This window comes from Phacochoerus africanus, chromosome 5 (assembly GCF_016906955.1).
Source record: "Phacochoerus africanus isolate WHEZ1 chromosome 5, ROS_Pafr_v1, whole genome shotgun sequence".
Classification (NCBI taxonomy): domain Eukaryota; kingdom Metazoa; phylum Chordata; class Mammalia; order Artiodactyla; family Suidae; genus Phacochoerus; species Phacochoerus africanus.
Window position 1 is genome coordinate 85,041,537 of NC_062548.1, and position 23,274 is coordinate 85,064,810.

General features: G+C 38.7%; 1 protein-coding gene across 2 annotated transcripts in view; it reads right to left on the minus strand.

The window, feature by feature from the left end:
- Positions 1–16,756: 16,756 nt before the first annotated feature.
- Positions 16,757–23,274, minus strand: part of SANBR (SANT and BTB domain regulator of CSR) — a 68,412-nt gene continuing 61,894 nt past the window's right edge. For both annotated transcript variants that reach the window (XM_047782004.1, XM_047782005.1), the window contains 2 exons: positions 19,328–19,419; positions 16,757–18,465 (listed from right to left, as the gene is read on the minus strand). In XM_047782004.1, coding sequence (XP_047637960.1) covers positions 18,429–18,465; positions 19,328–19,419 — 129 coding nt within the window. In that variant the 3' untranslated portion in view covers positions 16,757–18,428. The remainder of the gene's footprint in view (positions 18,466–19,327; positions 19,420–23,274) is intronic.

The following is a 23,274-nucleotide window of genomic DNA, read 5'->3' on the forward strand; positions in this document are numbered from 1 at the left end:
CTTCATCCTTGTTCTTTTATTTTTTTGCATTCATGGCATGTGGAAGTTCCTTGGCCAGGGATAAAACCTGTGCTCCAGTTTCTGCCTGCGCCACAGCTGCAACAACACAGGATCCTTAATCTGCTGCGTCACACAGCAATTTCCTGTCCTTTTTTTTTAATGGCTGTTTAGTACTCAAATGTGTTGGTGTCCTATTATTACTCAACCAGTTTCCTGCTGATGGACATTTGAGGTGTTTTTACATTATTGCTATTATGTGGAAATAACGCTACAATGAGTAATATTATATTTGTAAGGTTTGAAGTTCCAAGTAATTTCCTAAAAGTGGCATTCCTGGGTGAAAGGATAAATGCCTATGTATATTTGCTAGATATTGCCAGATTCCTCTATGAGAATTGGTACTTCAATGTAATTTTAATTTGCATTTCTCCTATAGTACGTTGAGATGCTTCTCAGTGGTTTATCTTGAAGGCCATTCATATATTTTTTCTTGTGAACTATTTAATATTTTGTTCTTTTCTCGCAAGTTTTGGTCTTTTTTCTTTTTAATCTTAATTTTAAAAGAAGTTTTTGTAGGACTTCCCCTTGTGGTGCAGTGGTTAACGAATCCGACTAGGAACCATGAGGTTGTGGGTTCGATCCCTGGCCTTGCTCAGTGGGTTAAGGATCCGGCATTGCCGTGAGCTGTGGTGTAGGTCGTAGATGTGGCTCGGATCCCGCATTGCTGTGACTCTGGTGTAGGCCAGTGGCTATGGCTCTGATTAGACCCCTAGCCTGGGAACCTCCATATGCCGTGGGAGCGGCCCTAGAAAAGGCAAAAAGACAAAAAGAAAAAAAAAAGTTATTGTATATTAGTGAGATTAGCCCTATGTAATAAAACCTTTGACATTTTCTCTAGGTTGTAATATTTCCTGACTTTATTTTTTATTTATTTATTTTTGCCACAATAAAGTTTTTTTTTTTTTTTTTTTAAAGTAAAGTTTTCAGGAGTTCCTGTTGTGGCTCAGCAGGTTAAGAATCCAACTAGTTTCCATCAGGTTGTGGGTTCAATCCCTGGTACTCACTAAGTGGGTTAAGGATCTGGCATTGCTGTGAGCTGTTGAGTAGTTTGCAGATCTGACTTGGATCCTGCATTGCTGTGGCTGTGGTGTAGGCTGGCAGCTGCATCTCGCATTCAACCTCTAGCCTGGGAACTTCCATATGCTGTGGGTGCAGCCCTAAAAAGAAAAAAAAAAAAAGTAAAATCTTTAGTCTTTTCTTTATTACTTCTCCCACTCCCAGATTATAGTGGAATTCATGTAGTTTTCTTCTAGCACTTGTATGATTTAATTAATAAATAATAGCTCTTTGGGGTTTTATTCTAATGTATGAGATCAGGTACAATCTAAAACTATCTTTCAAAATATTCTGTTGTCCTAATGCTTTATTAAAAAGCCCATCTCTCCTAGTGGTTTGAGATGCTACCATTGCCGTGTACTTTATTTTCTTGAGTCTGTGGACTTTCTCTCATGTTCTAGTAATCCACACAGTTTCAATTGTAGAGGCTTTTCAATGCTTTCATATCCTGATAGGGCCAGTCCATCCTACACACCAAATTGGATTTTCTTTGTAAGATTTTCCTAGCTCTTCTTTTTTTTTTTTTTTTGCCATTTCTTGGGCCATTCCTGCGGCATATGGAGGTTCCCAGGCTAGGGGTCCAATTGGAGCTGTAGCCACCAGCCTACGCCAGAGCCACAGCAACTCGGGATCCGAGCCGAGTCTGTGACCTACACCACAGCTCACGGCAACGCCAGATCCTCAATCCACTTAGTGAGTACCAGGGATCGAACCCGCAACCTCATGGTTCCTTGTCAGATTCGTTAACCACTGCGCCACCACGGGAACACCCCCCCAGCTCTTCTTATATATTTATTTTTCATATTAACTTTATAATCAACTCATCTAGTTCCAGGAAAAAAAAATGGTATTTTTATTGAGGTCACACTAAACTTGTAGATTATTTGGGGAAAATTAATAGATTTATAATATTGATTTACCCTATCAATGAACAGAAGCTACTTTTGTATGTGCTCAAGCACAAAGGAAATTATTAATGAAAAAGAAAACAAAGATACAATAAGTAGAACTGCAGTTTAACAGGAAATGACCAGTCCACATTGGTGACTGGTCTGTAATAAAGGTTTTATGACCGTACTATTATCACAGGAGATAGTCAATTAGGTTAAATTTACTTCTGTCTAGGCACTCTGACTTCTGTCTGTGTAATGCACAGTTTTATATAGACAATGTGGGTTTTACATTGTCATATATTACACAAGTTTGAGGAATATTACAAGATTTTGCAATATATATGATTTCTCTAGATTAAAAAAAGGGGGGAAATAAATCTGTCAGCTTGCTGTTAGCTGAGCTTTGAGAAGTATCTTTTGCAAACAGTATTTTGCAAGTTTGGGACAATTTATGTATTTACAAACTAATTACTATATAGTCATGCCAGCAGGGCTCTAAAAAAGTGCTCTCGCTACTAATTTTTTTTTGTCTTTTAAGGGCTGCACCCATGGCACATGGAAGTTCCCAGGCTAGGAGGTGAATCGGAGCTGCAGCTGCTGGTCTACCCCACAGCCACAGCAACACAGGATCCGAGCCACATCTATGGCCTACATCACAGCTCATGACAATGCCAGATCCTTAACTCAATGAGTGAGGTGAGGGATCAAACCTGCATCCCCATGGATACTAGTCAGATTCGTTACCACTGAGTCACAATGGGAATTCCTGCACTAAATTTTTAAAAATTTCATGATCTAAGAATGTGAAAAAAAAATTTTCATGTCAGCAAAAGCGGTCTGTAACTAGCATCATGCATTTCATAAGGTCAGTATTGATCTCCAAAGTTTTGGTTTGGGAGGTGGGGAAAGAGAGTGGAAAGGAATGAGTCATAATCTTAAATTTCTTCTTTCAATTTAGGGCTGCTCCTGTGGCGCATGGAAGTTCCCCAGGCTAGGGGTCAAATTGGAGCTGCAGCTGCCAGCCTACACCACAGCCACAACACCACCTGATCCAAGCTGCACCTGCAATCTACACCACAGCTTGCAGCAACACTGGACCCTTAACCCACTAAGTGAGGCCAGGGATTGAACCCACACCCTCACGGACACTATGTGTCAGGTTTTTAACCCACTGAGCTACAACAGGAACTCTGAGTTTTTTTGTTTGTTTGTTTTAAGGCTGGATACTATAAAAGTCTTAGAGAAAAACATAGGCAGAACACTCTTTGACATAAATCACAGCAATATGTTTTTGGATCCACCTCCCAAAGTAAGGAAAATAAAAACAAAAATAAACAAATGGACCTAATTAAACTTAAACACTTTTGCACAGCAAAAGAAACCATAAACAAAATGAAGACACTCCACAGAATGGGAGAAAATATTTACAAAGGAAGCAACTGACAAGGGATTATCCTCCAAAATATGCCACTATCTCATGCAGCTCTATATCAAAAGAACAAAAAACCCAATCAAAAAATGGGCAAAAGATCTAAACAGATATTTCTCCAAAGAAGACAAACAGATGGTCAAAAACTACATGAAAAGATGCTCAACATCAGTAATTATTAGGGTCATGCAGGTAAAAACTACAATGAGGTATCACCTCACACCATTAGAATGGCCATTATCAAAAATTCCATGAACAATAAATCCTGGAGAGGGTGTGGAAAAAAGGGAACCCTCTTACACTGTTGATGAGAATGTAAACTGGTGCAGCTACTATGGAGGACAGTATGGAGGTTCCTTTAAAAACTAAATACTGGGAGTTCCCGTCATGGTGCAGTGGTTAATGAATCCGACTAGGAACCATGAGGTTGCGGGTTCGGTCCCTGCCCTTGCTCAGTGGGTTAACGATCCGGCGTTGCCGTGAGCTGTGGTGTAGGTTGCAGACGTGGCTCAGATCCCGAGTTGCTGTGGCTCTGGCGTAGGCCGGTGGCTACAGCTCCGATTCCACCCCTAGCCTGGGAACCTCCATGTGCCGCGGGAGCGGCCCAAGAAATAGCAACAACAACAACAACAAAAAGACCAAAAAAAAAAAAAAAACCTAAATACTGAACTATCATATGATCCAACATTGCCACTCCTGGACATATATCTGGAGAAAAATCAAAATTTGAAAAGATACATGCACCCACCCCCATATTCACTGCAGCATACTTACAATAGCCATGACATGGAAGCAAACTAAATGGCCATCGAATGAGGAATGGATGAAGATGTGGTACACATATACAATGGAATATTACTCAGCCCCCCAAAAGAATGAAATCATGCCATTTTGCAGCAACATGGATGGACCTAGAGATTATCATACTAAGTGAAGTAAGTCAGAAAAAGAAATATAACATGATATCACTTATATGTGGAATCTAATTTTTAAAATGATACAAATGAACTTATTTATAAAACAGTAATAGACTCAGATTTCAAAATCAAATTTATGGTTACCAAAGGGGAAATGTTTGGGGGAGGGATATGTTAAGAGGTTGGGATTAACATATATATACTATTAATTATAAAATAACTAACAAGGATCTAATGTACAGCACAGGGAAATCTATTCAATATTCTCTCATAACCTATATGGGAAAAGAATATGAAAATGAATATTTGTGTATGCACCACTGATCCACTTTTCTGTATACCCGAAACTAACACAATATTGCAAGTCAACTATACTCCAGTAAATTTTTTTTAAAAAAAGACTGGTTCTTTAAAAACTTGTAAAAATCATTAACCTCTGACAACATTAAGAAAGGTAGAAAGTAGCAAGAAAAACTAATTAGAAAGGAAAAGGTTCAATAAATGGAGAAATAGGTGTGGTCATGTGATTGAGTTCAAGGTGACAGAATTTGAGCAAAAGTGAAGTATTTCGTTAGCAGGCTTGCCCCAGAAGTTTCTCACAAGTAATCTTCTACTCTACCCTCTGACTTGAGATAGATAAGCAGGGATACTTGAAAGCCATTTTGAAGAGTGTGGAACCAGAAAATAAGAGCTGGGTTCACAAATTACCAATTCAGGAAGATATATGTGTGTATATATCTATATCTATCTATCTATCTATATATAAACAATATATTTGTCTTTTGTCTTTTTAGGGCTGCGGGTTCCCAGGCCAGGGGTCAAATCGGAGCTACAGCTGCCAGCCTACACCGCCACAGCAACGCGGGATCCGAGCTGTGTCTGCAACCTACGCCACAACTCACGGCAACACCAGACAGGAAGCTATTTATTAATAAGGAACATTTGTTAGGAATTTATTCAAATGACAGGTAAACTTCTATTGTGTTTGAGCCATTTTGGAGTTTGCAGTCAGCGTTACCTTAAACCAGAATTTAGTATGTAATAAATTCAGCATCTCAAACCAGTGGAGGAAAGAATTCAATCCAGTATGTGTGTTTATTGACACCATGGAAACTGGGTAGCCATCCAAAAGAAAACTAAAGGTGGATCCATACTTCACACATTTTACTATAAAAACTTTCAAAGGAATCAAACACTGCAATGGGAAAAATGAAATCATACAAGTTCTAGAAGGCTTTAAATGTGAAAGGCCTCTCTACATGTGACTCAAAGCCTGGAGTTTCTGCTGTGGTGCAGTGGGTTAAGAATCCGACTGCAGCAGCTCAGGTAGCTGCAGAGGTATGGGATCAATCTCCAGCCTGGTGCAGTGGGCTATAAGAGCCACGACTGTGGCTCAAATTCAAACCCTGGCTGGTGAACTTCCATATGCCTGGGGTACAGCCAAAAAACCAGAACAAAACAAAACAACAAAAAACCTAAAGTCATGAAAGACTAGATTGGTAAATTTGAATAGGTAAATGTAAAAACCTTCTGAATGGGTAAAAGACATCATTCACCAAGTAAAAGCACAAATGATAAATAGGAAACTTCACTTTGTTCCCTCAGCCCAAGGGTGGTGGTTGTTGCCTGCAATACCTCAGTGTCCTCTTTTCATCTCTTAAATTCTCCACTGCCTGTTCGATCAATTTCTTATCATCTATTGATTGAAACACCTTATATGGTTTCTTCCTTTTCTTTTGCTTTTTTAGGGCCCATGGCATATGGAGGTTCACTGGCTAGAGGTTGAATCGGAGCTACAGTTGCTGGCCTACAACAGAGCCACAGCAACACGGGATCCAAGCTGTGTCTGCGACTACACCACAGCTCATGGCAACACCAGATCCCCGACCCACTAAGCAAGGCCAGGGATCGAACCCACATCCTCATGGATGCTAGTTGGATTCTTTTCCATTGTACCACAGTGGGAACTCCCCTTGTATGGTTTCTGTTTCCTAACAATCTTTTTATAGCCTTTAACTTTTAAACCAATGTAAACAGTTTTTAAAAAATAAGATAGAACAAGATAGTTAGACTTACTCAACCAGATATAAAGGCCTTTATAAGGCTATAGTAGTTAAGATAATGTCGTTGTAGCATAGGACCAGACAAACGGAACAAAGCAAGGATCCCAGAAGAGCCTATACATACATAGAGACATGATAACAGGCAGCATTATAAATCAGGGAAGAAAGTAGGAAGCTGAATTCATTTTATATTTAAATGGGAAAAAATAAGAATCAGATCCTCACTTCTTATCATACATGAAGTCAATACCAGGTAGATTAAAGATCTAAGTGTGAAAAGGCAAAACTTCTGAAAGTATTTTATAGGGTTTTAAAATATTAGGATAAGAAACTTTTTCTTTTTTTTGTCTTTTGTCTTTTTTGTTGTTGTTGTTGTTGCTATTTCTTGGGCCGCTCCCTCGGCATATGGAGGTTCCCAGGCTAGGGGTCGAATCGGAGCTGTAGCCACCTGCCTACGCCAGAGCCACAGCAACGCGGGATCCGAGCCGTGTCTGCAACCTACACCACAGCTCACGGCAACTCGGGATCTTTAACCCACTGAGCAAGGGCAGGGACCGAACCCGCAACCTCATGGTTCCTAGTCAGATTCGTTAACCACTGCGCCACGACGGGAACTCCAGAAACTTTTTCTTAAATAAGATGCAGAAAGTACCAACCATAAAGGAAAAATTTGGCAAATAGGACTACTTTAAAATTAAATTCCATGAACAAAGATACCGTAAACAAAGTGGAAAGTAATGCCACCGTCTGGAAGAAGATATTTATAGTGCATAGAATCAATAAAAGATTAGTAGCCAGAATATAAAGAAATCCTCAAAATCAAATTTTAAAACTTCCATAGAAAAATGTCCCAAGGAGATAAATGGGCAATTTTCAAAAGACTTAACACACATAGTCAATAAACATCTGAATACATGCTCAACCTCAGTAATAATCAGGGGCATATAAATAAAAATAACAAGTCATCATTTCATACTCACTGGACTAATAAAAATTAAAACCTTTCAGTACCTTGGTAACCATTCGAAAATACTCAGACCCTAAAAGTAAGGATGGGGATCCTTTGAGGTGATCACACGACTTGTTTTGGCCAATGAAATGTGAGCAGAAGTGAGGAGTGTCATTTCCTCGCAGAAATTTTCACAGTCAGAGCACAAGCCTTTTAGTTCTTTTCCCCCAGCCTCACAGAAGCATGGGTCAGAATGGAGCCTCTCGTCCCAGGTCCCTGAGTGACTGTGGGAAATAGCTCTTCACAGCTAACTTGCATTGCCCTTGCAGCAAGAAACAAACTTTTGGGACTTCCCCGTGGTCTAGAGGGTAAGGATCTGGTGTTGTCACTGCTGTGGTGCAAGTTTGATCCCTGGCCTCAGAACTCCCACAGGTCACAGGCATAGCCAAAAATAAAAATAAAAGCTAACATCTGAATTAAGCCACTGGTCATTGTTGGTTATTGTGGCTTAATTTTAGTCATCCTGACTGACATAACCTTAATCGTTGTTAAAGAAACAGAACAGGGACCCTCACATACTGTAAACAGGAGGCCAAGCCAGTACAGCAACTCTGCAGAAAAGTTTGGAAATCTTTGGTCAACTTGTGCAACTCACAAATGCACAAGGACAATGATCAAAAGTTTTTATCATAGCACTAAGAAAAAAAATGAAAATCAACTCAATGTCTATTGACAGGAAATGGATACATTTTCATAGATTTCATAGAATATATGACCATAGAGTAGCTAAAGTAAATAAACAGAAGCTATCTGTCTCAAAATGTATAAATCTTAAAAACATAATTTAGAGTATAAAAGCTCACTTAAGGAGATGTACAGTATAAGTTCATTATATAAAGTTTAAATAGTACATTATGTTGTGGATACACAGTATATGTAGTAAAGATATAACAACATGCATGGGCATAACAAATATCAAATTCAGGGAAGTGTTTACTTCTTGGAAAGGAAGAGCTAGAAACGGGATCCTCTATAATAGGGTGAGGGTATTTGGAATGGTTCATTTCTCCTAAAAAATATATACCATGCTACTGTGTTAAAATGCTGGGTGATAGATACCTGAATGTTTGTTGTATTATCCTCTGCACTTCTCTATTTGAAATATTTAATAATAATTAAAAAGAAGGAGTTCCCATTGTGGCTCAGCAGTTAATGAATCTGACTAGCATCCATGAGGACGCAGGTTTGATCCCTGGCCTTGCTCAGTGGATCCGGCCTTGCCCATGAGCTGTGGTGTAGGCAGATGCGGCTCGGACCTGGAGTTGCTGTGGCTGTGGTGTAGGTTGGTAGCTGTAGCTTCGATTAGACCCCTAGCCTGGAACCTCCATATGCCGCGGGTGCAGCCCTAAAAAGAAAAAAAAAAAAGAAAGAAAGCAAAAAGAAAATACAGGCAAACAAAAATGAAAAGAAAGAGCATCTATAAGTCTTACCCTGACCCCCTCCTCCATCCCTGAAATGACCTCTATTAACATACTGGTGAAAATCCATGGTCCAATGTGGTTTCTCTGTGTCTTTGTGTCCCTGCCCAGCTAGATAGAAGGGACAGGGCGGTAGGTCTTCATTTAACTGTGGTGAGGACAGTGCAGAGTTTAGCTGCCTAGATAATCTGGACTTTAGCTTACTCACTTAGAAGATGTGGTCTTGCTAAGTTTGAATATTTACTAAAAGGAGAAACATTTCATTATTCTATTTTTTTATTTTTTATTTTATTTTATTTTTTTTGTCTTTTTGCCATTTCTAGGGCCGCTCCCACGGCATATGGAGGTTCCCAGGCTAGGGGTCCCGTCAGAGCTGTAGCCATTGGCCTACACCAGAGCCACAGCAACGCCAGATCTGAGCCGCATCTGCAACCTACACCACAGCTCACAGCAACACCGGATCCTTAACCCACTGAGCAAGGCCAGGGATCAAACCCGCAATGTCATGGTTCCCAGTCGGATTTGTTAACCACTGCACCACGACGGGAACTCCAACATTTCATTATTCTATATTCTAAATTTTGCATTAATTCATTTCCCATCACTTTCTTGTTTTTTTAAAACGTTTCCCCTCTTGATATTTCAGAACTATTAGAGACCTCTAAATGCATATAAAACCTATAGGATAAACATGCAAAATATGGCTATGAGAATAAGCAATTCTGGCATTAAAGAAGAGCATCCATTTTAAACTTGATCTTATAAGTGGCATTCCTTGGGGTTTTCTTCCGATTTACTTCCATTTTCTCAGTTGCTTTCTAGGGTTCCTTATGTATTTTTGCTATTCTCTTATGAGTTCTTTCTCCCATATTCTGTTTCCTTCTACAAAAAATATGCATATGCGCACTTGGTAAGAAAGACTAAGCAAGCATGAAACAATGTGATTTATACTATGGTTTCACTGCACTTTTAGCACCACCTTATGGCAGCACTCTAGGTCAGAACCTATGCTTTCTAGATACTCTTTTAATGCTCCTGGCCTCTGGCTGAGGTTTGCAGTGTTAGTCTCACAGCGGTATGGTTCTCAACCTGACTGCACAATAGAGTCACCTGGTCACTTTTTAAAAAAACTAACTCTAGGCCCCATTCCAGAACCACTCTCAGAGAGACTAGCTGATTCATTGGACAAAGCTAGATGTCATTTAACAAACATTCAGCTCCAGTACTTATTGGGAAAAAGTTATCTTCCTTACCTGAGTATATGACTCCATACACTCATACTATCATACAGCTACTTACTATGGTTAGAAATGAATACACTTTTGGAGTTCCCCTCGTGGCGCAGTGGTTAACGAATCTGACTAGGAACCATGAGGTTGCAGGTTCGATCCCTGGCCTTGCTCAGTGGGTTGGGGATCTGTCGTTGCTGTGACCTGTGGTGTAGGTCACAGACGAGGCTCGGATCCTGCGTTGCTGTGGCTCTGGCGTAGGCTGGTGGCTATGGCTCCAATTAGACCCCTAGCCTGAGAATCTCCATATGCCTCAAGAGCAGCCCTAGAAAAGGCAAAAAGACCAAAAAAAAAAAAAAAAAAGAATACACTTTAGAGAACCCCCCTCAAGTATTTGTTCATGATGTAAAATAATTCTGACAGTTGTCTACATTTCTTGCTGAAGCTTTGCTTTTTCTTAATTTTTTTGAAATTCTCATAATTTCAACGGTCTATAAATAGCTTCTGGCTGGCTTCTTCTTCTTTTTTTTTTTTTTCCTTTTTTGGTCTTTTTAGGCCACACTTGAGGCATATGGAAGTTCACAGGCTAGGTAAGGGTTGAATCAGAGCTGTAGCTGCCAGCCTATGCCACAGTCACAGTAACACAGGATCTGAGCCTGTCTGCGAGGTACACCACAGCTCATGGCAATGCCAGACCCTTAACCCACTGGGCTAGGCCAGGGATCAAACCTGCATCCTCATGGATACTAGTTGGGTTAATTACTGCTGAGCCACAATGAGAACACCTCATTTTTTTTTTTTTTCCATTTGGGAAAATATATTATCCACAGGCAGAATCTAAAACAACCCACCATTCAAAATTAACAAATGTGAACACTGTCATGCATGTTTCATATATAATTTTGCTATTATAGACCATAAGAGTTGGTTGGGGAGTTAAGACCAATAATAGCAAAAGCAGTGAGAATTTCTGACTGCTAAATTGTGACGCTGTTGTGAGTGCCATACAATTCAGAGAAGAGAGAGGTCAGCGACTTCACAGAGGAGGTGACATTTGAGCAAGGTCTTGGAGCAAGGGGAAATCTTCCACAGGCAGCAAAGCAAAAGAGCAGCCAAGACAGGGAAACAGCATGGGCCAAGGCCAAAAATGGGAGTGAGCACAATATAGTTATTTCTAAGTAATAATGGTCTAATAATAATATTTTACATTTTTTTGAGCACTTACTTATGTCAAGCACTGTTCTAAGTGCTTTACATGCATGTGTTACCTTAATACAGTGATATCGTCATCAAGAGCACACAGCTTGGGTCACCATTTTCTGTTGCCCTTAGACAAGTTGCCATGTCTGGGTCTCAGTTTCTCCATCTGTTAAAAAAAAAAAAAGGCAGATAATATTGTTCTGTGCATGGATGTGTGGATTTAGGTAAACACAAGAAGAGACTAAATAGAAAATGATATACCTGTTAGGATAAATTGGTGGATAAATGTAACTCTATGTTTAATTTTTTTGAGGAACTGCCAGAATGCTTTGCAAAGTGGTTGCATCATTGTACAGTCTCACCAGCAGTGTGTGAGGGTTCTAATTTTGCCATATTATCAGCAACATTATTAAGTGATTTTTTGGCGATATCTGCCCTGCTGGATGTGAAGTGCTAATTCATGATGGTTTTTCTTTACATTTCCCTGATGGTTAATGATGTTGAGCATCTTTTCAAGTGCTATTGGCCATTTGTATATCTTCTTTGGAGAAATGTCTATTCAAATCATTTACCACTTTAAAAACTGGGTCGTCAGAGTTCCTGCTGTGGTATAGTGAGTTAAGAATTTGACTGTAGCAGCTTGGGTAGCTGCAGAGGTAAGGGTTTGATCTCTGGCCTGGCACAATGGATTAAAGGACCTGGTGTTGCCACAGCTACAGTGTAGGTCACAGCTACAGCTCAGATTCAATTCCTGGCCTGGGAACTTCCCTATGTCGAGGATATGAAAAAAAAAACAAAAACAAAAACAACAACCACCACAAAAAGGAGCAACAACTGGGTTGTCTTTTTAATACTAAGTTGTAAGAGTTCTTTATAAATTCTGGATGTAAGTCCTTCATACATATGATTTGTAAGTAGTCTCCCATTCTATAGGATGTCTTTTCACTTTTTTTTTTTTAATTGTAGTCGGTTTACAATATTTTCTTTTTTGTTTTTGTCTTTTCACTTTCTTGGTTGTGTCCACTGAAGTACAAGTGTTTTTAATCTTGGTGAAATCCAATTTATCTATTTTTTCTTTTGTTGCTTGTGTATTTAGTGACATATCTAAATATCCATTGCCAAATCCAAGGTTGTGAAGATTTCTCCTGTGATTTCCTCTAAGGGTGTCATAGTTTGCCCTTACATTTAGGTCTCCATTTTGAGTCTGTTTTTTATATACGTTGTGAGGTATGGGTTTATCTTCATTCTTGCATGAAACTGTAGTTTTGTAGCACCATTTATAGAAAAGACTTTTCTTTCCCCAATGAAAGGTCTTGGCACTATTGCTGAAAATCAGTTGGCCATATATAGATGGGTTTATTTCTGGACTCAGTTCTGTTTCATCAACCTATATGTCTATCTATATGTTAGTACTACACTGTCTTGATTACTGAAGCTTTGTAGTAAGAGTTGAGATCAGAAGTGTGGGTCCTTTGTTCTTTTTCAAAATTGTTTTGGAAGTTCTGGGTCCCTTGAGTTTCCATATAAACTTTAGGATCAGCTTGTCAATTTCCTTTTTTTTTTTTTAATAATTTTTCTTTTTTGTCTTTTGTCTTTTTAGGGCCACACTCACAGCATATGGAGGCTCCCAGGCTGGGGTCTAATTGGAGCTCTTGCTGCCAGCCTATGCCAGAGCCACAGCAATGCCAGATCCAAGCCACATCTGCAACCACACCACAGCTCATAGCAACACAGGATCCTTAACCCACTGAGCGAAGCTAGGGATTGAACCCACAACCTCTTGGTTCCTAGTCGGATTCGTTTCTGCTGGGCCACAATGGGAAACTCCTCAGCTTGTCAATTTCTACAAAGCCAGCTGGCATTCTGACGGGAATTATGGTGAATCTATAGATCAAATTGAGGGGTGTTACCATTTTAACAATATTAAGTGTTCTGATCCATGAGCACAGGATAACCCTTCCATTTATTTAGATCTTCTGTAATTTCTTTCAGGGATATCTTGCAGTTTCGAGTATACATTTTATATTTCTTTTGTTGAATTTATTATTCTTTTTGATGCTATTGTAAAGAGAATTATGTCTAAATTTCATTTTCAGATTTTTCACTGCTAGTGAATAGAAGTAAATTGTTTTTTGGATATTGATCTTGTATCCTGAAATCTTGAACTTAATTATATGTTCTAATAGTTGTTGGTGAATTTCTTAGGATTTTCTATATACAAGATCATGCTGGAGTTCCTGCTGTGATGCAGTGGATTAGGAGTCCAACTGCAGTGGCTTAGGTCCATGTGGAGGCGTGGGTTCAATCCTTGGTCTAGTGCAGTGGGCAAAATTTCGTTGCTACATTCATGGAGTAGGTTGCAGGTGTAGCTCGGATTTCATCTCTGGACCAGGAACTTCCATATGCTGCGGGTATGGCCATTAAAAAAAAAAAAAAAAAAGATCTTGTCATCTGTGAATACAGTTTTACTTCTTTTCCAATTTGGATGCATTTCATTTTCAGGCATGGGGGACAGAGTGCAAAGCAACAAACGAAAAAGAACAACGTTGAAATAATGTCATATTTGTACAGAAATAACCTATGATAAGAGTGACTTGGGCAGCTGCGTTAGACTAGGTGCATGGAAATGCCTCCTGGGAGTAAATAAATAACATCTAACCTAAAATTTGAATTATAATAAAGAGCCTTCTAGAGAGTGGGAACAGATAATGAAAAGGAACTAAAAGTTGGGAATGAGCTTACTTATCAGCGAACAGCTAGGTTATGTGACTGGAACTTAGTAGCAAGGAGACCTGATTGGCAGGGGCTAAGCTGTGTAGGACCTCGTAAATGCCAGCATGGAGGCTGGATTTTATTCTGGGTGTGATGGCGCGCTACTGGACTGTTACTCGGGGAAGTGATACAACCTGACTCACTTTTCAAAATCATTACAGTTGGTTTGTGGATAAGAGGTGGGAGTGGGAGCTGGAATCACTTAGGAGGCATTTGTAGGATTTTGTGTTAATGCTTGGAGATGTTAATCACTTGGAGTGGTGATTCTGAAGATGGAGTGAAGCCAATGGATATAGGGTGTGTAAGAGACTTGATGAATTGGATATGGGGAGTGAAGGAAAGAGAAATGATGAATAACTTCTAGATATTCGGCTTGTGCACTTGAGTGGGCAGTCGTGCCATTTATAGGACAAGCAGGGAGTTGGAGGTGGGTGCTGGGGAGCTATATCGTAAGTCCTGTTCTTATTATGTGAAGTTAGAGACACCTACTGGTATTCCAAATATAAATGTCAAGTAGGCAGTTGAATAAACAAGAGTGGAACCACAGGAAGTGAGCTGAGGTCACTTGTGTTCAGTTTGAAGCAGCTGCCAGTGAGCCAGGAGGAAGCACTCCAGGAGAGAATGTTTCAGGCAAACTTCTGAAGGTAAAATTGTTTCAAAAAGACGCTGGAACATGCTGACAGGCCCAGATTCCAATCCCAGTGTGTTTACCTGTCTGAACTTTGTTCTCTACCTATAAAGCGGATATGATACCACATGTGTGTGTGGGTGAGAGAAGGAGAGAGGGAGAGGGAGAGGAGACAGACACTGAGAAAAATAAGAGCTAGAACCATCCTCAGCATATACATTTAGCAATTTCTCTTCTATGCCTCCTCTAGTTTGATAAGAACTGGTCTTGTCATATACAAGCAGCAAGAGTAAACTAGCTACATCTTCTCAAGGAAAAATAATCTTGGAAGAACTGCTGTAAGACACTGCTGCAACCTTCATCCTCTCCTTCTGTAGACCTCTTTGAAAACTGCACAAGTTACTACGTATGAAGAAATAGTTTTCCTACCTAGTTCCTACGAATCCCGTTTATGCTGATTAAATAAGGCAAGACGTTTATTACAACTAAGTAATAAATAATGTCACAGTAATCACTCAAGTATGAGGTGCCTCTTTTCTTCTTGCATTAAACAGGAACAAACACACATCAGTCTTAGCAACTCAAGTTATAAGAAGAGGGATATTGATCTCTGATCTTAAAGAATTGAAGGGCACTTCCCAAAATATTAAAATAACAATGCAATAATAGTAGTTAACATTTCTGGACAGTTTAGTATTAGCCAGAAAAATACTGTGCTAATTGTTTTAGCCCTCCAAATCATTTACTCTTCTAACAGTCCTAAAAAGGTGGGAATAATATTATGCCCATATCATCCTCTCCAATAGATGAGCTTTAAATGACAGACTTGGTCTATTAGACTTGGACTGGCTAGGGATCCCCCGTGCCTTTTAACTGAGAGGTAGGAAAGGTGAGATTCATGATAGTTTCTTTTTTTTTTTTTTGTCTTTTGTTGTTGTTGTTATTGTTGTTGCTATTTCTTGGGCCGCTCCCGCGGCATATGGAGGTTCCCAGGCTAGGGGTTGAATCGGAGCTGTAGCCACCGGCCTACGCCAGAGCCACAGCAACGCGGGATCCGAGCCGCGTCTGCAACCTACACCACAGCTCATGGCAACGCCGGATCGTTAACCCACTGAGCAAGGGCAGGGACCGAACCCGCAACCTCACTGTTTCTAGTCGGATTCGTTAACCACTGCGCCACGACGGGAACTCCCATGATAGTTTCTCAACGAATAGTTGAAGGTTGAAGAATTTCAAGTATTGGAGATAAAAGGTACTTTTTGCTTGTTTTTATACTAAGATTTGCCTTTGGCAGATTAGTATGATGGGACTTAGGCCTCAGTTTCCAAAGCAATTAGCCTATCTTACAATACCTGGCTGAGTGTTCTGAAGGAAAATAACAAAATGATGCAATGGTATGGAATCAGCACTGTTACCAAATTATCTTTTCTTCAGTATTTTTTAATTTAAGGATCGAACCTGTGCCACAGCAGTATCTAGAGCCACTGCAGTGACAATGCTGGATCCTTAACCTGCTGAGTTAAAAGGGAACTACCTTTTCTACAGTATTTTATCCCTTAAATGTTTGCTGAATCTTTACCAGGATAATCTCATTTAAAACAATCTTAAAATTTACAAAGTTCACCTCTCTCATGAAAACGTGTGATATAGTACCCACCCAGATCTTTTTGAAAAGATGGAATGATTCAGATCAAGGGACTTTGCAAACATAGTTTGTTATTAATGTTTATTTCAATTAAAGAAATGTGAATTCAGAATTAATGTAAAGTAAAACCTCAAATTATTTGGCAAAAGAAATGCTATTAAGATTTTAATTCAAATGTTTGTGGTACCTGTGCTATGAACTACAGACAGACATTAACAAAATAAACAGCACATTCTGAAGAAAATCAAATTCTGATAAATTCTGTTTGTGAAAATCAATTCAGTGCTACAGTTCCCCAGGGGAGAAATAACTTGCCTTGTTACCATTAGTTAAAAATCAAACAAACATATTTTCCTCTTTTATCTTTTCTTTTCTGACGTCAGCGGCATGCAGAAGTTCCCAGGGCCAGGGATTGAACCTGAGCCACAAGAGTAACAACACTGAATCCTTAACTGCTAGGCCACCAGGGAGCTCCCCATTTTTCTCTTTATTTGTGACCATGACAGCACCATATACCATGTATAAACCTAAACCCTTTTGATCAGAGAACACAGTAAACTAAGCAAGACTGTGGTATTTAAGAGGGTGTACAGATCACGTACTATAAAATATATTTTTTTGAAAATAAAAATTTTATAATCTATTTCAAAAATATCAAACAATTGAAAAATACCAACTGCAACAAAATTTCCAAACGGAAGTTCAGAAATCTTGGCAGAGTCACAAATATAACATCAAATACAATCTAGCTTCATTTACTAACTGAAACACTCATTAAAAATGATTTCTGTACGGGTAAACTGAGTATAACACTTTGACATTTCAATAGAAAGTGCTGTTCTGTCATACACTTATTAAAGTCTATTCTCTAGGCGTTCCTTGTGGCACAGCGGGTTAAGAATCCAGTGTTGTCAGAGCTGTGGCTTGGGTTCGATCCCTGGTCTGGGAACTTCCATATGTCAAGAGTGTGGCCAAAACCCCCAAAAAACAAACAAACAAAAACGTCTGTTCTCTAGTAATCTGAAGAAGTTTCAAAATTGAGGCAAAAGAAAACTAAAAATAGAAACAATGCATCTTAAAGAGCTACATGTAAGTAATTTCCAAACACACAATTTTTATATCCTTATAGTTTAGAACAAATTTTCCCTGAGGACTCTCTCTCCTTAGTTAAAAAAATTAAAACATGATCTATAGAATAGAATTTTATTTTGATTTCTCTTCAATATGTGCAATTTTTTATCCATCAAAAGCATTTGTGTATCTTCCCTTCTAGACATCTCTAAGGTAATAACCAACTGTAAACTGTCTTAAGGGGCTATTTGAGTAGCTACTGAAACATGACTGAGTTTTAGCACCCTGAGAACTGAACAGTGGGTGTCTCATACAACTGAAATAGTTAACTGTCCTAAAACTATCAACAGTTATTTTAACAAATTCAGAATGGCACTAGCTTTAAAGAAGAAAGAGATAATAGTAGTTCCAGCTCAGATGACCAATAAATAAGCAGTAAGAACTGAAAAAAATAAATAAATAAAGAATTGGATTAACATTGTGCTTCCTATGGAATAACACGGAAAAAAATTAAGCCTTCTGCCCAACACAGGAAATACCTCCCTTGAAACCTTATTTAATGCAGTCTTGAGACTGTCACTCATTAATAATCATGCAAACCTAAAATTAGCATCATTGGAAATTTCATCATACAAATTGAAGTTCTCAATGCTATCACAAGATTCACAGCCCAAAAGACATAATCAGTGCACACCGCTACTACCACTACCAGTTGTGCCCTAATTTTTTAAGGTCTTAAAAAGCTCTTAGCTACTTGAGAGTTTAGGCCTCTTTCAAATAAATTAAGGATAACAAATACTAGGTGCCTTAAGTATGCCAATTTGCCTAGCATATTACACCAAAGGAAAATTAGCCTTAACAAGTTTCACTATGACCTACTGAATACAGTTCCCTCAGCACTATGATTTATGTGGCTTGCAAGAATAATAAATAACTTAAAACATTTAGATGTCATCTTTCTGAATATCTTCAAGAAGTGAGCAATTTCAGATGTCCAGAGGTGTGTCTTCTATCTTCTTAGTTATATATTAAGGTACTTTAGGCAGGACGACTTTGACCAAAACGACTTTTAGACCTAGATTTTTTAAACAGAAAAGAAGGTCAGAAGTGCTTCTGAAGTAATAGGAAGTTGCTACTGCTTTAGGTTATGATTGTTTGACAATGTCAAAGTTTAATGAAACTTCATGTAACTCCATAATCCATTTGCAAAAACTCTTACAAAAGATGTACTCTGGAATTCAGATAATTACTTCGGAGCAGATGATATGGTAAATAAAAACTATAAACAGCACCATAGTAGCTCAGATTGGGCTTGAGTTGCCATAAATGTATGAAAAAACTTTTGGGTTTCTGAGCTTTCTGGATTTCAGAACTGCAGATAAGGCATTTGGACCTGTAGCACTGATGATCAAATTTTAGTAACTGTTTATCTTTCAAATAAAATTTGTGAGGTAAAATGACACAAGACCCGTAAGTTAGATTTTATTAAGAGAAATACAATGAATAAGATTTCAATGATTTATACAAAGTAGTCATATATAACCTACAAACAGTATAAAAATCCTGCTAATTCACAGTAGCTCTATAGCTCACATTTTCATCAGCAGCTGGCTCAAAACAGCTGAGTCAATAAACAAAAAATTTAAAAACCACACTTTCATTAAATGTTTGTTCATGACCTTTTAAAGTCTTAACTTTTAAATTAAAATATGGTTCTGATCAATTTCCTGATGATCTAGTCTCTGAAACAAAATAAAACTAAAATCAAATTATGTGCTTCTAGTGTTCATATGATTTTTTTCATAAAAATTACATATATATATACATACATATCTATATATAGATATATATCACAAAAAATTATATATATATATCTCTATATATAGATACATCACTTCAAAGCCAGGGGCATTCTGAATTCATTTATGCTTACTTACCTGGTGTTTTTCTCTGAGCTGCTCTGCCGTGCATTGACAGGCACTGAGGCCTTGATTTGCGCTTCAAGCCTGGAATAAATACCTCCTGCAAACTGCAGAGTAAAGGAGCAAGGTTAAGTTATTATCTTTGTGGAACCAATAGCAGCTCTGCTTTGTTGAAATGGTATTTTTTTTTCTTGGCTGTGCCCAGGGCATGTGGAAGTTCCTGGGCCAGGGACTGAACCTGAGTCACAGCAGCGACAATGCCAGATCCTTAACCTGTTGAGCCTCCAGGGAACTCTGAAATGGTATGACTTTTTAATTTAGAAGGAAGTTAATTTTGATTTTTATAATTCAGGCTCTTTGAATTATATGTATTCTTTTTAAAATAATTACTTTTTATTTTTTGTCTTTTGAGGGTCACATCCATGGCATGTGGAGGTTCCCAGGCTAGGGGTTGAATCAGAGCTACAGCTGCTAGCCTATGCCACAGCCACAGCAATGCAGGATCCGAGCCACATCTGTGACCTATACCACAGCTCACAGCAATGCTGACGCTGGATCCTTAAACCACTGAGCAACCAGGGATCGAACCCACATCCTCATGGATCCTAGTCGGATCCGTTAACACTAAGCCATGATGGGAACTCCTGTATGTATTTTAATAAGTAAAATTCACCTTTTTTAATATACGGTTCTGAGTTCTGACAAATGCATAGAGTTGTGTAACCACTGTTACAATGGAGACAAAACAGTTCCATTACCCCCAAGAAAATTCCCTTGTGCCAGTGTGATACCACCAATTCCTGGGAAGCACTGATCTATTTTATGTCTCTACAGTTTTGCATTTTCTAGAACATTATTACAAATGGAGTCACCTAGTCCATAGCCTTTTGAATCTTTGGTTTTTTTCACTTAGCATAATGTGTAGGCGATTCACCTATGTATCAGTAGCTCATTCTTTTTTTTTTTTTATCTTTTGTCCTTTTTTAGAGCTGCACCCATGGCACATGGAGGTTCCCAGGCTAGGGGTCTAATTGGAGCTGTAGCCAGCAGCCTGCGCCAGAGCCACAGCATGCCAGATCTGACCCACGTCTGCAACCTACACCACACCTCACAGCAACGCCGGATCCTTAACCCACTGAGCGAGGCCAGGGATCGAACCTGCAACCTAGTCGGATTTGTTTCCGCTGCGCCACAATGGGAACTCCTCATTCTTTTTTATATGTACCACAGTTTTATTCATTTACCAGGTAAGGGACATTTGGGTTGTTTCTAGTTTTTGGCAATTCTAAACAAAGCCACTATAAAAATGTGTGTGAACTGATCTGTTTAGTGTACAATAAACTGCCAAACTGTTTTCCAAAGTGGTCATTCCTTTTTGCATCCTTACTAGTTATATATGAGAGTTCCAGATGCTCTATATCCACACCACTATGTTTAAAAGAAATTTTAGACATTCTAGTTGGTATATAGTGGTATCTCACTGAGGTTTTAATTTACATTTCCCTAATGACTATGTTGAATCTTTTCCTGTGCTTATCCGCCACCTGTATCCCTTCTTTCATGAAGTGTATGGTTCATCTTTTGCCCACTTATTTTTATTGGATTATTTATCACTGAGTTTTGAGAATTTTTAATGTATTCTGGACACAAATCTTTTGAGATAAATATTATATATATATATTTTTTTCTCATAGTTCATGGCTTTTCTTTTCCTTCTGTTAATAATGCCTTTCAAAAAGACGAAGTTTTTTTTTTTACATTTTTTTTTAATTTTCCCACTGTACAGCAAGGGGATCAAGTTATCCTTACATGTATACATTACAATTACATTTTCTTCCCCCACCCTTTGTTCTGTTGCAACATGAGTATCTAGACAAACTTCTCAATGCTACTCAGCAGGATCTCCTTGTAAATCTATTCTAAGTTGTCTCTGATAACCCCAAGCTCCCGATCCCTCCCACTCCCTCCCTTTCCCATCAGGCAGCCACAAGTCTTTTCTCCAAGTCCATGATTTTCTTTTCTGAGGAGATGTTCATTTGTGCTGGATATTAGATTCCAGTTACAAGTGATATCATATGGTATTTGTCTTTGTCTTTCTGGCTCATTTCACTCAGTATGAGATTCTCTAGTTCCATCCATGTTGCTGCAAATGGCATTATGTCATTCTTTTTTATGGCTGCGTAGTATTCCATTGTGTATCTATACCATATCTTCTGAATCCGATCATCTGTCGATGGACATTTGGGTTGTTTCCATGTCCTGGCTATTGTGAATAGTGCTGCAGTGAACATGTGCAAGTGTCTCTTTTATGTAGAGTTTTGCAAAAAGACAAAGTTTTAAATTGAAGTCCAATTTGCCAATTTTTTTGTGGATCATGCTTCTGGGTTGCAATTAAGAAATGTTTGTCCAACCCATGGTGATAAAGATGTTTTTCCTGGAGTTCCCGTCGTGGCGCAGTGGTTAACGAATCCGACTAGGAACCATGAGGTTGCGGGTTCGGTCCCTGCCCTTGCTCAGTGGGTTAACGATCCGGCGTTGCCGTGAGCTGTGGTGTAGGTTGCAGACGCGGCTCGGATCCCGCGTTGCTGTGGCTCTGGCGTAGGCCGGTGGCTACAGCTCCAATTTGACCCCTAGCCTGGGAACCTCCATATGCCGCGGGAGCGGCCCAAGAAATAGCAACAACAACAACAACAACAATAACAACAACAACAAAAAGACAAAAATAAAATAAAATAAAAGCTACTTTAAAAAAAAAAAGATGTTTTTCCTATGTTTTCTTTTAGAACTTTTATAGGGGATTAAATTTTTAAATAATTAGGGGCAAGAGTTATTGTGAATATATAATACCAATACCAATGATGATGATAATATGACTAACATGTAATTCTAGTAAAAGTATAGGTTTTGCTAGTCATCATTTTCAGCAAAATAACACTTTTAAAGATAATATCTAAGCAAAAAACCCAACAACCCAATTGAAGAATGGGCAAAAGACCTGAACAGACCTTTCTTCAAAGAAGATATACAGATGGCCAATAAGCACATGAAAAAATGCTCAACATCACTAATTATTAGAGAAATGCAAATCAAAACTACCATCCGATACGAGCTCACACCTGCCCGAATGGCCATCATTAACGAGTCAACAAATAACAAATGCTGGAAAGGTGTGGGAGAAAAGGGAACCCTCCTACACTGCTGGTGAGAACATAAACTGGCACAACCACTATGGAAAACAGTATGAAGATACCTCAGAAAACTAAATACAGAACTACCATATGACCCAGTAATCCCACTCTTGGGCATATATCCAGACAAAACTTTCCTTGAAAAAGATACATGCACCCATTGTTCACTGCAGCACTATTTACAATAGCCAAGACATGGAAACAACCTAAATGTCCATTGATAGATGAATGGATTAAGATGTGGTATTTATACACAATGGAATACTACTCAGCCATAAAAAAAAAAAAAACAAAATAATGCCATTTGCAGCAACATGGATGGAACTAGAGACTCTCATACTAAGTAAAATAAGTCAGAAAGAGAAAGACAAATACTATGATATCACTTATATTTGGAATCTAATATACAGCACAGATGAACCTTTCCACAGAAAAGAAACTCATGGACTTGGAGAACAGACGTGTGGTTGCCAAGGGGGATGGGGACGGAGTGGGATGGCTAGGAGCCTGGGTCAAACTACTGCATTGGAATGGATAAACAATGTGATGCTAACTATTGAATTTGGAATGGATAAACAATGAGATCCTGCTGTATAGCACAGAACTGCATCTAGTCACTTGTGATGGAATGTGGTGGAAGATAACGTGAGAAAAAGGAGATATACCTATACATATAACTAGGTCACCTTGCTGTACAGTAGAAACTGATATAACTGACACTGTAAATCAACTATAACGGAAAAAGTAAAAATCATAAAACAAACAAACAAAAAA